The 14,313-nt window shown below is 45.2% G+C and overlaps 7 protein-coding genes across 7 annotated transcripts; 4 read left to right on the top strand and 3 right to left on the bottom strand.

Annotated features, from left to right (window-relative positions):
* Positions 1 to 1,622: 1,622 nt before the first annotated feature.
* On the bottom strand, positions 1,623 to 4,064 carry K441DRAFT_614545 (Pex24p-domain-containing protein). Its single transcript, XM_067645686.1, has 3 exons — positions 3,672 to 4,064; positions 2,364 to 3,619; positions 1,623 to 2,302 (listed from the first exon to the last, which is right to left on the bottom strand). The coding sequence occupies exons 1-3, from the start codon at positions 3,682 to 3,684 to the stop codon at positions 1,877 to 1,879; spliced, it is 1,695 nt and encodes a 564-aa protein (XP_067501836.1). The 5' UTR covers positions 3,685 to 4,064; the 3' UTR covers positions 1,623 to 1,876.
* A 234-nt stretch (positions 4,065 to 4,298) lies between these two features.
* Positions 4,299 to 4,777, top strand: K441DRAFT_678896 (cochaperone Pam16; the record flags this gene model as incomplete). Its single annotated transcript, XM_067651202.1, has 2 exons — positions 4,299 to 4,301; positions 4,364 to 4,777. 2 exons carry the CDS (start codon positions 4,299 to 4,301, stop codon positions 4,775 to 4,777), a joined length of 417 nt encoding a protein of 138 aa, XP_067501837.1.
* A 1,186-nt stretch (positions 4,778 to 5,963) lies between these two features.
* K441DRAFT_662945 (uncharacterized protein) lies at positions 5,964 to 6,402 on the top strand. Its single transcript, XM_067649118.1, has 2 exons — positions 5,964 to 6,255; positions 6,345 to 6,402. Exons 1-2 carry the CDS (start codon positions 6,025 to 6,027, stop codon positions 6,387 to 6,389), a joined length of 276 nt encoding a protein of 91 aa, XP_067501838.1. The 5' UTR covers positions 5,964 to 6,024; the 3' UTR covers positions 6,390 to 6,402.
* A 1,621-nt stretch (positions 6,403 to 8,023) lies between these two features.
* K441DRAFT_639890 (Metallo-hydrolase/oxidoreductase) lies at positions 8,024 to 9,776 on the bottom strand. Its single transcript, XM_067646597.1, has 3 exons — positions 9,534 to 9,776; positions 9,146 to 9,442; positions 8,024 to 9,034 (listed from the first exon to the last, which is right to left on the bottom strand). Exons 1-3 carry the CDS (start codon positions 9,626 to 9,628, stop codon positions 8,296 to 8,298), a joined length of 1,131 nt encoding a protein of 376 aa, XP_067501839.1. The 5' UTR covers positions 9,629 to 9,776; the 3' UTR covers positions 8,024 to 8,295.
* Positions 9,777 to 9,793: 17 nt separating this feature from the next.
* K441DRAFT_614554 (uncharacterized protein) lies at positions 9,794 to 10,986 on the top strand (the record flags this gene model as incomplete). The annotated part of the gene is made up of 2 exons (XM_067645687.1): positions 9,794 to 10,639; positions 10,765 to 10,986. Exons 1-2 carry the CDS (start codon positions 10,208 to 10,210, stop codon positions 10,984 to 10,986), a joined length of 654 nt encoding a protein of 217 aa, XP_067501840.1. The 5' UTR covers positions 9,794 to 10,207.
* Positions 10,779 to 11,866, top strand: K441DRAFT_179831 (uncharacterized protein). Its single transcript, XM_067640364.1, has 3 exons — positions 10,779 to 10,958; positions 11,010 to 11,240; positions 11,302 to 11,866. Exons 2-3 carry the CDS (start codon positions 11,140 to 11,142, stop codon positions 11,474 to 11,476), a joined length of 276 nt encoding a protein of 91 aa, XP_067501841.1. The 5' UTR covers positions 10,779 to 10,958; positions 11,010 to 11,139; the 3' UTR covers positions 11,477 to 11,866.
* On the bottom strand, positions 11,336 to 14,050 carry K441DRAFT_662947 (sphingomyelin phosphodiesterase). Its single transcript, XM_067649119.1, has 4 exons — positions 13,704 to 14,050; positions 13,409 to 13,495; positions 12,361 to 13,354; positions 11,336 to 12,281 (listed from the first exon to the last, which is right to left on the bottom strand). The coding sequence occupies exons 1-4, from the start codon at positions 13,863 to 13,865 to the stop codon at positions 11,641 to 11,643; spliced, it is 1,884 nt and encodes a 627-aa protein (XP_067501842.1). The 5' UTR covers positions 13,866 to 14,050; the 3' UTR covers positions 11,336 to 11,640.
* Between the last annotated feature and the right edge of the window lie 263 nt (positions 14,051 to 14,313).

Below are 14,313 nucleotides of genomic sequence, written 5' to 3' on the forward strand. Positions count from 1 at the left end.
CTTATAAATCTATAGCTTGCGGATATATAGCTTACGGATCTGTGACTTAAATAATAGGGGTAATTTGGTCCGTATTTTGGTTTATAGGGGTATTATAGTCTATAATTTGGGTTATGGGGGTATTATGGTCCGTAACTTAAGTATTAGGTATACTTTAGCCAGTAAGATTAATTTTAATACTATTTAGGTTTATAGAACAAATTTAGTTAAATAGGTTAGCTATAAGGCCAGAGATTCTATTAAGTTTAAAGGAGGTAAAGAGGTTACTGGTTTTAATGTAATCTAAAATCTACTCTTTAGTCTATTCCATTTAGTCCTCCTTATATAGTGTGTTGTATAGAGACCGTATAATAGTGACTTATCTGTCCCTTTTAACCTATACGCCTTAGTAACATAAAAGGGTTTATAGGTTACGGATGGTAGTAGGGTTATAAGCCTTAAAAATAGCTTCCGTAAAGTCCGCAAAGTCTTCCTTATATTACTCCCATAGGTTATTATTTATAAGCTTAAAGTATTTATATTTAAGGATTTTAAAGCTAATATAGTTATTAACGTTGTTTATAGACGTAACGTTGACGCCTTATTTCTACTTCTTTTGACCTTCGCTGACTTGCTTGCTAATATCTGCTATACTATAGTGTAGTATAGTGCGTAGCGGGTGGTAGCAGCTTATAACGGGTGGGGGAGGTCTTATAACGGTCCGTAAAATTAATTAATAGGTCCGTAATAGTTTATAGGAGGGTAGGGGGTTTCCGCAAAAGGTCCAAAGGGGTTTAAGGTTTAAGGGGGTTAAGGATAGGGGTTCCGTATAGGTCTATATTTATATCTATAACTTCTAGTAAACTATACTAAGACTTAAATAAGTATATAGAGTTGGAGATAAGTCTATAATCCCCGACTTCCGACCTTCTAGTAGGTCGTACTAGGAGTCTAAATAGGTGGTTACTGTTATGTGTATTGCTCGGGGGGAGGTATTAAGTAATTGCTGATCTGTGCGCGCTTACTAATTAGTGTTTATACTAACTTAATAGCATAAGTAAGTTGTATCTACGGGCACGAAATACGTGTAGTATTGTATGCTTGTTTAGATAGTGACTGTTAATTGTATAAAGCAGACTACGTGGTCTATATACTGATGCACCTCCCCCCTGATTAGTTAGTGCTTCATAAGTGCACCAGACGCGTAAGCGAGTGGTTGGTGCACTGAACGCGTAAACGCGTACCTGGTGTACCGAACGTGTAAGTACGCGTTTGGTATAACAGGTGCTGTAATTATACAAGGGTATTATAGTTATTAAAATCCTTAATATATAGCGGCTTAAAGAAAGGCAATAGCTATAGCTATAGAGGGGATTCTTTTACCTTTTAAGTCAATAGAATTTAATATCAAATTAGTAGAATAAAGTCTATAACATTAGAAGTACAATTAGTAGGCATAGTTAATAATTGTATTTAATTAAATCTATGTAGGTTATACGTGTACATTCGTTTCTGGTGTTTTGGTGTTCTACGCACGGTCCACCTCTCGAAGGACCAGCGGAAGGAATAGTGCCCTGCGAGGCGCTGCGGGAACCACATTGGGTGCGCTTGCCCGTGGGCATGCCTGCATGCCAACCTATTTAAGGGGTGTCTGCAGAGCATTTAGGGGTGTATGACCAGTAGCGCCCTAGGCTACACTAGCTGGGATGTTTCTGGTAAATATTATCTAAATTACTTAGCTCGATGGTAGACACCCCACGAATCCTTACATTATACTAATGCAACGGAGAAGCCGACTTCCGGGACGACCTGTTGAGGATGGCCCGAAGAATGATAGTAGTACAAGCAAGAAAAATCGCCAAATCAACGCTCACAGACAAAACGACAACAAACCTAGTCACCCGAGCTCCATCCTCATGTCGTCACCAAGCGCCCACTCATTTTCCCTTTCTTGCCTTAACGGCGTATGCATATCATCCTCATCACTTCTCACATCCAGATCGACGCTCCCAGAGCTTGCAATAGTACTGCTTCTGTCACTCCCGGCCCGGCCATTCTTTTGGAACCAGCGCCGCTTTCGGGATTTCGTACTAGTCGTATCCGTGTCATCCTTCGTAGTGGGGTTATATTCCGGGGCTAGGTCATCGGGTTGTGTTGATTCAACTTCAGATAATGCTACTTCCCCAATAGGGTTTACTTTAGGCGTCGGAGATGGGGTGACTTCCGTAGATAGGGTAACCTCTACTAATTCGGCATCCCGGTACCATTTCCTACGGCGGGTGTAACGACCCCAGCCATCTTGCCCTCGGCGACCATCTCGCCACTAGACAAAAGGTTAGAGGATTCAAGAGCAGTATTCAAGGTTAAGAGGTGAGATAATGTACCTTATTATCATAGTATATCCACCCGGCAGCATCACTGCCGGTTCCAGCCTTCCCACCCTCATCATTACCGGAGTCGTCATCAACCCCGTCAATCCGCCACTCACTGCCACTTATCCATCGCCATCTTGCATGGCCCCCTTCAACTTCGGGAAGCTCGAAGCGGTCTTTCGAGGGCGCAGGATTCAGATGTTCATCTGTCCAAGACGCCCTCTCGTAAGCGAGCATGGATGAAGTCCAGCCGATACCGAGCCATCTGCGCTGATTTTCGAAAAGGGTAAAAGTAAATCGAATACCAGGGGAGTCCGGCCGTCGCTTTGCGGCAAGAGAAGCAGCTATTTCCTGCGCATTCTTCTTACGAGGTGGCAGAGCGGGTGCCCCATTTTTCTTCGTGGGCTCCGGCTCCCCAAAATCAAGACCTGTGATGGTCGCGCTGATTCGACGGACAGTCATTGAGCGCCATAGAATGGTTCGTGAGACCCTAGCCGGCCGTGAATGCCAGCTGAGGACTAAAGTTCCAACTGTAAGGATGACCCTCCTTGTAGTGATAATGTATAGCGGCGGGAGAGTAAGAATAACCCATACCGGAGTGATCAGTAATATCCTTATGAACAGCGTTGTAAGAGCTGGTCTTGTACTTGCTGATGTCGCAGTTCTTTGCGTCGAGAGGAAATCCGTCAATCGCAGAAGTGGATCCAACAAGATGTTGCATCTCGAGGTGAACAATTTCAAAGTATCTACAATCTCATCCAAGCTTTTGTGATGCCTCGTGCTTCCTTCCGATACGGCTCTTTTGTGTCCTTTCTGACCTTTCTCTCCAGTCCAGCCAGTCGAGGAAAGCGGTGAGTATCTCCGGGAGTACATCCCTAGAATAAGGCCCAGCACCACCACTATCGGCCCAGCCCATCGCATCACAGCATCTCCGTAGAATGTGACCGCCCAGAAGCCAGCAAGAAGCAAGAAGCTTTCCCAAGGATCACCAGTCGTCCAAGTGAGTAATCCAACCGTTTTGTTCAATGGTAGGAGAAAAGGGTGGGAGTACGCAAGTACTCGGGTGATCTGTGGAGGCGTCGCGACGAGTAAAGGCGACTTCTGGTGCACGAGTATAGTAGAGCGGAGCTGTGAGTGGGGAGCGGAGTGTCCTAGGGTAGCCGGCGAGAAGGCAGCGAAGGTCGGAGGGTTGGGATCTCCATTCGACTTTGGAGATCCATCGTGAGCAGAGCGCGCAGGGGTGGACATATGACTGATCCAAGGAGTATCTAGAGAATGTTAGGGAATGCGCTCTCCATGGTTGTGGACATGATTGCTTGCCAAGTGCTGCCATGCATAAGATCCGTTTACTGCGTCATCGCCAGGCGGAAGAGCATCTGGCTTTCTAGCTGAAATCTGCGGAGAGTGCGCGCAACTGCACTGAAGCTACGACTCCCAGTTGAGACCCTCCGCTGGCCGTTCCGCGAGATAGAAGGGTAAATGTCAAGGTATAAATCGGAAACGGTTTTGGAAGATTCGGTCTTGAGTGAGACGTCTGGAGGGTTGTCCGCCCATGTGAAAGTGCCCGGGCTTCTCAAAGATTAAGAAATTTCAATCATGGCGAGGCCTTTTTCCAGATGCATTATTGTCAGGTGGGTTTGACCGTGTATAACCAAAGCTGCACCTCTGACTTGACCTTAAACGATGAGAGGCCAGCGCATGCGCCGTCACACTGCTATCCATTATTGGCCTTTGTCGGCGGTGTGCAAGGCTGCCTGTGAGAGGCTGGCGGGAATCATCTAGTCTCACGTGATAGCTCCCGCTCCCCCAAACCGCCTCCATGAAATTTTGAGGTCCCTTCATCGCCATCTACGAAAACTCACCTATTGCTCCTCTCGTGAACTTCACTTCTCCCCCTAGTGACGGCTTCATATCCGCTGTCACCTCTTTCTAATTTTCCTCGGCGCAATGGTAGGTATTTCATTTTGCAAGAGAGGGCAACTCTATTCAAGACCTCGTCTAACTTCTCCCAGGCCCATCGCATAATAACACAAGTCGTCCTTACCGGTACCCGCATCCTCGGCCGCGCCTTTGCTGAGTCCTATCGGCAAGCTGCCGCGTCCCAGAAATATGCCGCCGCCGCTGCAAAGAACCCTGGCGCCAGCAAGACATTCGCCTCTTCCGGCTTGACACTAGATGAAGCGTGCAAGATACTGAATGTGTCGCCACCAAAAGGAGGTCAAGCAGATATGGAAGCCGTAACAGAGAGGTTTAAGAGATTGTTCGATCTAAACGATCCTAAGAAGGGCGGGAGCTTCTATCTGCAGAGCAAGATTTTAAGAGCAAGGGAGCGGATAGAGATGGAGGTGCAAACTGCGGAAGAGGCAGTATCAAGAGAACAGGAATTGAACGAAGGCTGGAAACCCAAAGTGTATAAAGACAGGTAGCCGGGACAATAATTATGACGCATCGGATCCTCTCCAGCAACCCGCTGCTCCCGACCGTCATCCGTGCCGTACGGATCAACCCTGAGCCTATCAATGTCCTTGGTGTTCCCTTCTAGCATTTTCGATTTTTAAACAGCATTAGCAGGGCGTTGGGGTACTTATGAGCATTTTTGGCCTCCGTTCATCTTCAATTGGAAAACAGCACCACGTTCGTATTGGAATTGCTTGCGGCAGGATGGTCAGGCCAGGTCAACTTGGCGACTCTCCACTCTTTATTGTAAATATTGTATTTCATGTCTCTTTGGCCTGTGGCAAATTCCTGTATGATTATAGAAGGTGTGTCAGAGTAACTCTCTACAGGCCCACGTGTTTCAGAGGATCATCCTTAATTGGTTTGCTTACTCAGGGCAGTGGTTCCTTCAGCTCTNCATGTATATCCATAGCAAGACTATCAAAGTCTTTCAGTCTGCAACTGGTTTTTTCCAGCATTCTACCCAGTATTTGGCCTTCAACACGCCATTAATGCTTTGCTTATGCTATTTCAAAGCTGTATCTATTTTGGATAAGTTCTCAAAGAACTTCGCAACAAATTCGCAAAGGCGTCTGTACAGCTTTCTCAAGTAAGTGAAGGTTTCCTTAAGACTACTATAACTTTTTACAGGCTTTACCGGGCTGCTGGACGCCACTTGTACGGGCATAATGCAAATGGTGGGAAAGATCTCTTTAAAGTACGCATAATTAACACGAAAACATACACAACCGGATATGTTTACGGATTTTGGCCATTGACCTCACGTAAGCTAAAGAACGGCTATTAGGCGAAGCAAGATTTTATGAACTTAGGTTACTACTAACTAATCAGAATGATGAGTCAACTGCAAGTGATATGTATATAAGCAGCCCTGTCAGAATGAGGCTGCTCTTGTTGTCATTCTGCGTTAGATACTTCCCTATTAAAGGCCCGGGATATGACCACTCAATACTTTTGGTCCCACATAGTGGACGTGGGCGCTTTTGGGAAGAACTGTCAGCAGCAAGCGACAAGCTTACAGCGTCAGTACTTTCTAGTGCTTATTTTCTCTGTATCTGATGCGTTAAGTCTAGAGGTCCAGTCCATCCGAACTATATTTTATACTGGCCATTTCCTCAGTTAATTATCTACCACGTGCAATCCTATTTTCACTCTCACATCGCGGCACCACCCAACCATTACAAAGACTCAAAACATTCCAACCACGAGAAGCATTATGCGCGCCGCTTCCGTTATCACAGCAACGTTCTTCCTCCCATTCTTGGGTGTATGTGCCGCCCCGAATCCAATCCTTCCCCGCCAATCCACACAGGCCAATGGAACGTGCGACGTTGCAACAAATATCTGTACCATTGACGAGCCGGCAGATTTAGCCGGGTTGCAGCTTAATTGTGGTACAGGAGGGATAGATGTACCTAGAGGCCCACCGTGTGCAGTTGAGGGCCATGTATGTTGCCATTTATTTTTGATATTGTGTGATTAAGGGCGATTTGTGAGTTTAAAAAACGCTAACTTCTCCCTTGTTCTTCTCAATAGGCTTGTCATTGGAATGGCCTCTTCAGCGTTGTCGTCTGTACTTAGACAGCTTGTTCAGATAGATACCTAGCTGTTAGAACCGTCTTTATTTTTAACAGGAAGCTAGAAGAATCTGAAAACGATACTTATGTGATGAGAAAGCCCTACATGATATCATATTTGATTTCCTCTATAACTGATTTTAACAATATATCCAGACCAGTGATCTTGTTGGATTGGGTTGGAGTGGAGTGGATTTAACCCCCAAATCCACTCCATACGCCAAAAAGCTGGTGGAGCTCTATGACTCTAATTCAGCTCTAGATTAAATATATATTATAAATAGTAAGTCTTAGTAACGGGTAAGTGTTTAGGTAAGAGAGGAAGATTTAAGACCGCTTAGTCTAATATAGAATCTCCCTTATCTTCTACCCTAATCGCCTTAATATCTTTAATATCCTTAAAGGTAGTGTACGCGTCGTCGTCGCTATTATTCTTATTATCAAAACCTAGTTTCATTAGCTACAGATTCTTACTCTAAAGCTATATTAATACGTAGGTCTCTTTATATACTTTAGTTTCTTTATTAAGGCGTTATAATAAATATTATTTTAACCCTATAGCTTAAGCTTAAGCGCCCTCTTTATATTATCCGCCTTTAGATTAATTAATTTTAGGATAAGAATAACTTTATTGGAGTATAGAGCTAGTTATAATAGATGTTGTTCTATTCTAGAGTGAGCTAAATATAATACTATAATAGTAAGTGTAGACATGGATAAGCAATAGTAGAAGCGACGGCAGCAGTAGGAGAGTAAGTAGGTATTCTACACTACTTACTAGATAACGAGTTATCGATAGATCCGTTAGAGCTACCGATTAGATTTATGTCATGTACTAACTCCTTAGCGCTCTATTCCTCCTTAGCCTTACTTTAAATTAGGTATAGATCTAGAGCTCTAAGAGCTAAATTAGCCTTAGATCCGCTCTAATCCACTAATTATAAGCTCCAATCCATATCCGCATCAAGTCTTAATCCAACCAGGCGCTCTAAATAGACCTCGCTCCAACAAGATTACTGATCCAGACTAGGTTATAACTATCAGCAATTAAACAACTTCAATTCAAATCACGCACAGGATTGCTAACCACTTGTAACTATTATTCTATCATTAAAAACAAGTATTGGCTCAAATTATTATATTAAAAAATATGGTCGCGTGGGTAGCTTGAGGCGCACTTAAGTTATATGAGATAACAGGAGTTTTCTACTAGAAGTACGTCTAAGTCAACGATTTGCGCACTCTCTAACCTAACCATACTATAATTCTGTATATAGGCTTGCTCCTTGCAAAGCCCCATGTAGAGCTTGTATTTAGGTCTGTTCTTGGAGGCTTAGTAGATAACTTGTGTAGAGCTCCCAAATTAAATCTTAAAGGAGGGGATAGGTAAGGCAAATGCGAAGCGATATTTAGGCATAGGCGCGCGATAGTTACCGTCTAGATACACAGAAGGAAAGAGTGCGGGCGTACGGCCTAGATGAGGTGATGGATCACCACGACTTTGTGAAAGCTCTGCACGGAGGTCTTAAATAGATCTCTATTGCAGGGAACTAAACCGGTATAGAAACTTACATTATAGTTAAAAATTATACAAATTATTAACTTAGACATAGCAAGATTTTTTTTTTCTATATATACCTAAGTCGTGGGTTATACAAACTGTCAGGCGCCAAATATGGCCAAGTTCAGGGGTACTACAGGGGGGTCCCTCCCCCTACATAAGTCGCTAGATTCTCTTCAATCTGATCTTCACACGAGTTCTGACACAAACCCACAATCTTAGAACTAGGCCTGTACGCGGACTCAACTTTGAGGGGAGATCGGTCTATTTCATAATCCATTATCGTAAACATGCAAATACCTACAAGTCAGCCATTTCTGAAATGCTACCACTCCTTAAATCCTTTGTGTTAGTCCAACCACACCCTCGTATCCTTCATCTGCTCAACCGCCTCACCAAAATCCTGCAAAAAAGCCCACCTTCCCCTTTGCTTAAGTCCAGTCTCACCCCACCTGTTCAAACTCTTCGGGAAATTTTCCATCAAGCCCAGCAAACTTTCATCGTGCGCAATAACCACAAAGATGTCCTCATGCGCATCGAACTGCTCCATACCTCTTATACTCTTTCGTGCTTCGTCAATATCATGCGGTACACCAGGGGTAATGTCAAAGAAAGGTTCCACAGGGGAAAATGTGGGGTGTATGGCAGTGAAGAGCGAACCCGGGCACATGCTGTGTGGCTGGTGCGGCGTTAGTGGAGAGGGTGAGAAAGATGATGGAAGGGGCAAATAGGGTGTAGGGCGGAATTCGCCGCCATGGTGGCAGCAGTCTCCACCAAGAAAGACGAAGGTATCATTCGCTCCAACTGATGAGGAGGTACTGGTCCGACATAGTGCGCTCATATGGCCCACGGCGTGGCCAGGCGTGTCAAGGAGGTAGAAGGAGCCGTCCCCAAAGAAGTCATAGGCTGCGAAATTGCCGATGCGGAGTTCTGAGGGGAATGATATTTCCCGAAGTTCACGCCCAGCCCAGTCGGACTCGAGAATTGGGGCTTCAGGATTAGTCGGGTAGCCAGGAGTCATTTGGGAAGTGAAACCAGGGCCGACAATAAGGGCAGTTGTAGATGGGAAGGTTGATACGTCACCAGTACTTTGGGAGACGTCAATCCAGATTCTTCTTTATGGAGGGTTGGGGCTATAGCAGCACTGTCGTATGACAGCAAATAGTCAGATAAAGAAGAAGAAAGTGAAATGAACTTACTGGTCAAAGTGACAATGACTCCAAATTATGGCCTCAATGTCCGCTGCCCTCAACCCATTCTCTTCCAGAATCTCTGCGACATTTTTCTCAACCTTGATACTCCACCCTGCCTCCTTTGCTGTTTCTACAATTTTTGGTGCCATATTCTCCCAATCCTTGCGTACACCAAGATCGAACAAGACCTTTCGGCCAGAAGGATGCTCTATTAGGGTGGAATAGGCAGGCCCACCAATCCTTTCTTTTCCTTTAAGTGCAGGAGTAAGGAAATGCGAGAAGGGAACGGAGATGCGGGCAGTTCTATAGGAGGAGCAAAATTGCACACATGTTAATACTGGACTGCGTTTGATTTTTTTTTTTGGATAGTAGCATAAGCAAAGGAGCGACGTACGAATCAATTACGGAAACCTTAACCGTGTTGAGCGATTTTGGTATATTGAGATCTGGGGCCGGTTTGGGTGTAGCTAGAAATTTTGAGGACGACATGATTAGTAGCGAAATTTAGAAACTCCTTAGAAGATAGGATCGGTGATAGAATGAGTGAGTTGAGGTATGATGTCAAACTATTTAGTCTCGCTGACAAATGTCAATAGATTTAATTAAAGGTTGTTCGGAGTAAGCGTGGAGTTCCGCATCGCGTGCTACAAACCTGTTTTCGAAAATATCGAACGTCGCGCATCTCATTTTCCTAGACTTTTAAAATATTTCTACAGCTGCTTCAAACCGTAAATCGGTAGCCTCTGAATACCATACATGATTTACAAGTTAGAGTAAAAGACTTACAACCAACAAGCTTAAACTTCCTTTGGATACACTCGGCGCCATAGCCGCCCCTTAAAAACTGAAATACAGCGCCGTGCAATAGTGTAAAACCGCAAATATTGGAGGGGCATTTTGCTTAGATTTGAGCTCCTGGGGCGGGCGCAGGTTAAAACAGCGAGCAATCCACAGTCACTGCAGTTAACTAAACTTAAAACTCGAATCAAATTTCTTCATACTTTCCCACAATTTCCTACTATCACCAACGTCGTTCTCGGAAAATCCGGCACACTCATTCATAACAAAATGCACCCTAATACTGACTTTCGCCGGCTTGGAAATATGCTAACCAAAGTACGGCTACTTGTCTTAGATGAATTTGTAGGATACTTGGACGAACTCACACCACTTGCGCTGGTTCGGAACGTTATCAAGAATTATGCGCAATTGGAGGCACGCGAGAAAGTACGGGTTGTAAAGGCCGAAGAGGTGGGAGAGCTATATGGCGGGATGTTCGCAAATGCTAAGTACAATGACATGACAGGGGTGTTATTGAATGAAAGTAGCGGTTGGGCTGAGGCTGGCGAAGTTCTGGAAAGTGTTATAGGAACTGCGATTGCCAGCGGGGTGAAGTTTGTAGAGGCAGATATAACGACTCTGCTGTTTGACGGTAGAAGTGACTGTATTAGTGTAAAGACAGCAGATGAGAGGATACTATCCCTTAACCCGTCAAAATTGGTCCTTAAGGTATCGATAAGAACCCACCAATCAAACCGGTCGAATCAAGCAGCCGTTCTCAGAAATACGAAGCCTGAACAATGTTCCGCACGGACCACTTACGCTAAGGGCCTTGACGGGTTAAGGGATATGCGGAACAAATCATCCTTGCCACAAGGGCAAGAACTTCGACGCTGATAGCTGATAGCGCACCCGGTTGGAAAGACCTTCAAGTTGGTGACCGTTTGACAGCTGCCGCCCTCTTCACTAGGATAGCCAAGCTTAGCAACGCATTACAAGGAAGGACCGGTCTTCTTGCAAGCTGGCGGCCAGAACCAAGGTACATTCCTGCTGTAGGTAACAAGTAACAGAGCTGATGGCAACGTGACAGGCTGCAGTTTCCTCCAAATGTAGAGGATGAGCTTAAGTTTGCCCGTGACGTCAGTTTCGTAAATACTGTGAAACACCCATTTAGAGAAATTATCTCGATGCCACCACCGGAGCCCGAATATGGCTAGTGGATGGTGTCAGACATGATCAAACCCGAGTTAGACCTCGTGAGAGAAGGAATCTATGGTAAACAAGCGGAAGATCTCACTCTGGAGAATTACCGCATTTGTTGGTAAGAATTCTCATCTTAAACGCAGCAAATGTTACTCATAGCGAATCTAATTGGTGACTAGGGATTCAATTACTCCGAACCAGGATTTCATCATCTGCCCTCACCCGCATTCTAAGAATCTATATATAGCTTTAGGTGGATCTTCCATGCTAGTGTTATTCTACGCTGTGAGATGCGTGATATCTTTTGGTATACTGACAAGCTTTGTGAAGGCTGGGAAGATGTACTTGAGGTGAGCTAATTATTAAGTTATCAAGGAATCAAAGACGGAAATAATTTTTGTCGGAATAATTCCAAATCATTATTATTCCAGATACTGTAATCGTTTACTCCAGTCCAGTTCTCATAAAAACCCTAATTCTCAATTAGTTCCATCTTCAATATTTCCTCTATCTTTCTGTTAATTGGTCTCCTTCGCCCTCTTCTCCAAAACCTCCAGCAACTGTCTTTTCCCTACCATCCGTCCAATTACCTCTCTCGTCACACTAACTCCACACTCATCTCTAATTTGCGTTCTATCTTGCCCGACCTCTGCCCTCTTAGAGAAATGTACTCCTGGAGTAGGAACGACGCAGTTATTCTCCGCCCGTGCCGCTCTCATCTTGCAGATTTCCTCAGTCTGGCAAGTTCCAGTGCATAAAGCAACATTCCAGCCACGAGATTTATGTGCAATATACTCAGAGAAAGCAGACGGTGAAGCCTCAAACGCAGCAGTCACATTATGCCAAAATGCAGGGCTCAGTTCCGCGTTGGCGCTAGTAAGTGGTGGTGTGACTAATGGACCATATGCTTCTTTGGCGCTGTAGTATTTTGTCCATACTGGGCCCGTTGTTTGGTAAGCCGGATTGGTCATGTCCGCAAAGTATGTGGTGGCGTCGAGCACTGCGAAGGTAACGGGGTCGACACTGTAAATTCGGAAGGCGGGGTTACCTGAGGTTGGCGTCATGGATGGGACAATGTAACTGATGGCAGACGCGGTGGAGAAGGACTGGGCGCTATAGGAGCCGTAGGAGATTTCAAACTCGTCGTCGTGGGTGTGGCCTGTAGAAGTATAAGAGCAAGAACGGGTTGTCTAATGAATAGGTCTGTAAGAGAGACAGTGGTGTGGATTTCAACTCACCGAAAAATAAAGCTGCAATTGTAGCTGAGTAGCGATTCACGATTTGGTCGAAGTAGTTGGAACCATCATGAAACGCATCGCTAGAGCCCATAGGCATGTGGCCAATGATATAGACGCGTTCTCCCGCAGTCTCAGCTGCCTGCAACTCGTTCACGAGCCAAGCGAGCTGCCCACTCGGATCCTTTTCCATGGTGCTTTCGTACAACCAGTAATTCTGGATATAGTATAAGTTTGTATTGATGGAGATAATACGGAGATTCCCTCCAGGATATTTGACGGAGTAGCCACCAAAACTTTGCTCTTCAGTAGCGGCAGTGACACCGATCCACTGAGTCCAGATTGAAGAAAGGAGATTATAGACCCATTGACTGTTGGAGCCGACTGCTGCTGGCTGGAACGAGTTTGTAGGGTTTGCTTCATGATTACCTACTGTGCCGTACACCAGCTTTAGCCCACTCATATGCCCGTACGCATTGCTGATATCTATGGTATTTTGAGCTTGGGTGGTATTCCAGACGGCATGGTCAACGATATCCCCTGTGAAAACACTGAAGGCAGCGTTGGGAGCTAACTGTTCGATAGCAGCGTACATGCTAAGCTCAAGGCTGAGTGGTGCATCGCAGTTGTGGTCCCCATTGGGACCAGCTGGAGAATTGTTATTTCCTGGGCTGTCGGAAGTGCTGTAATCCCTGCAGCAGATGGGTTTCGTGCAATTTGTGTTAGATCCAGTCACATAAAAGGGATCAACGTGGATATCACTGTACTGAACTATTTGGATCGGTGTCTGGCTACTTGGAGCCGGTCGAGATGTCGAAGGCTTTGGGGACGGGAATGGCACGGTGTATGATGCAACATCCGGATATGAGCAGAGCCCCGTAAAGGTAATACAGAATAGTTCGGATGTTTTTGATCCAATACTCATTTCGCGTAGGTCATGTGCGATAATTGGACCTTCAAGAGCAATTGCTCCAGCGCATACATCACGGTCCTCCGCCTGGCTAATTTTAGCCCGACATAATTTGAGCTAGGAAGATAAGACTTAGCCTACGCCTGAGAGATCACAGATCTCCGTCAGAATCGCCACAAAGGCCGAATCTCCCAAATCAGCAACGCCTTTAAGTAGTACTAAGACAGCCTGCACCAAGTAGAGTTAGTAGTCATACACCAAGGCTATCCGCAAATCCCACAAGAGTACGCCACATCTAATGGCTTCACTCTTGTGCTGATAGAGATAAACGTCTTGTGATAGACGAGAGCGGAGCAAGATTTTAATAAAAATAACTTCTTATTAATCAAGGATACAATGCAAAATCCAACGAAAACCAAGCGACGAAGAAACGTACCTCGCAAGCAGCACAAGTTGCTGCATTCTCGATGTCACTCCATATTTCGCTTACGAGACTCCTCTCAGTGAAACTCCTTTGCAATACTTTGGAAGTAGACGTCACTTCGCTAGCGGCAGCGGAAAGCGCAAGGTTATAGGCCAAAGTCGTGCTCAATCTCATCTTGGGGTCTATTGTGGCTTCCCAGCCCTCCTGCTGCAGCCTGAGCTTGAAGGGAGCGTCTTGTATCCTTTATAGGTTCTCGTAGGAGCATTCAAAACTTGTTATTTTTTAGCGCCAAATTGAGGCTTTCGCAGCCCACGTTATTTCGTCCGGGGCCAATGAGCAGGCATAAAAAGGTCATCAATCACTTTCACCAGCCAGTGATCGTCTAGGAAGGGGAGCTGCTAATGCGGAGATCGCTAGGGCTTAATGAATTTAAGCTTTCATGGAAGACAGCTCGAGGATGCGTGCTCTGTTCGTCTTGTTTGGTTGGCAAACCGCCGAGCGGAAAGCCGTAACAACATGGATGGAGCCAGGGTATTGCGNCATGTGGGTGATTTAAGATACAGATTGGACGAATGAGTCTTCGGACACATTCTCGCTTGCACCTTAAAACGGCGTCAACCCC

This window comes from Cenococcum geophilum, assembly GCF_001692895.1.
Source record: "Cenococcum geophilum 1.58 unplaced genomic scaffold K441scaffold_32, whole genome shotgun sequence".
Classification (NCBI taxonomy): Eukaryota; Fungi; Ascomycota; class Dothideomycetes; order Gloniales; family Gloniaceae; genus Cenococcum; species Cenococcum geophilum.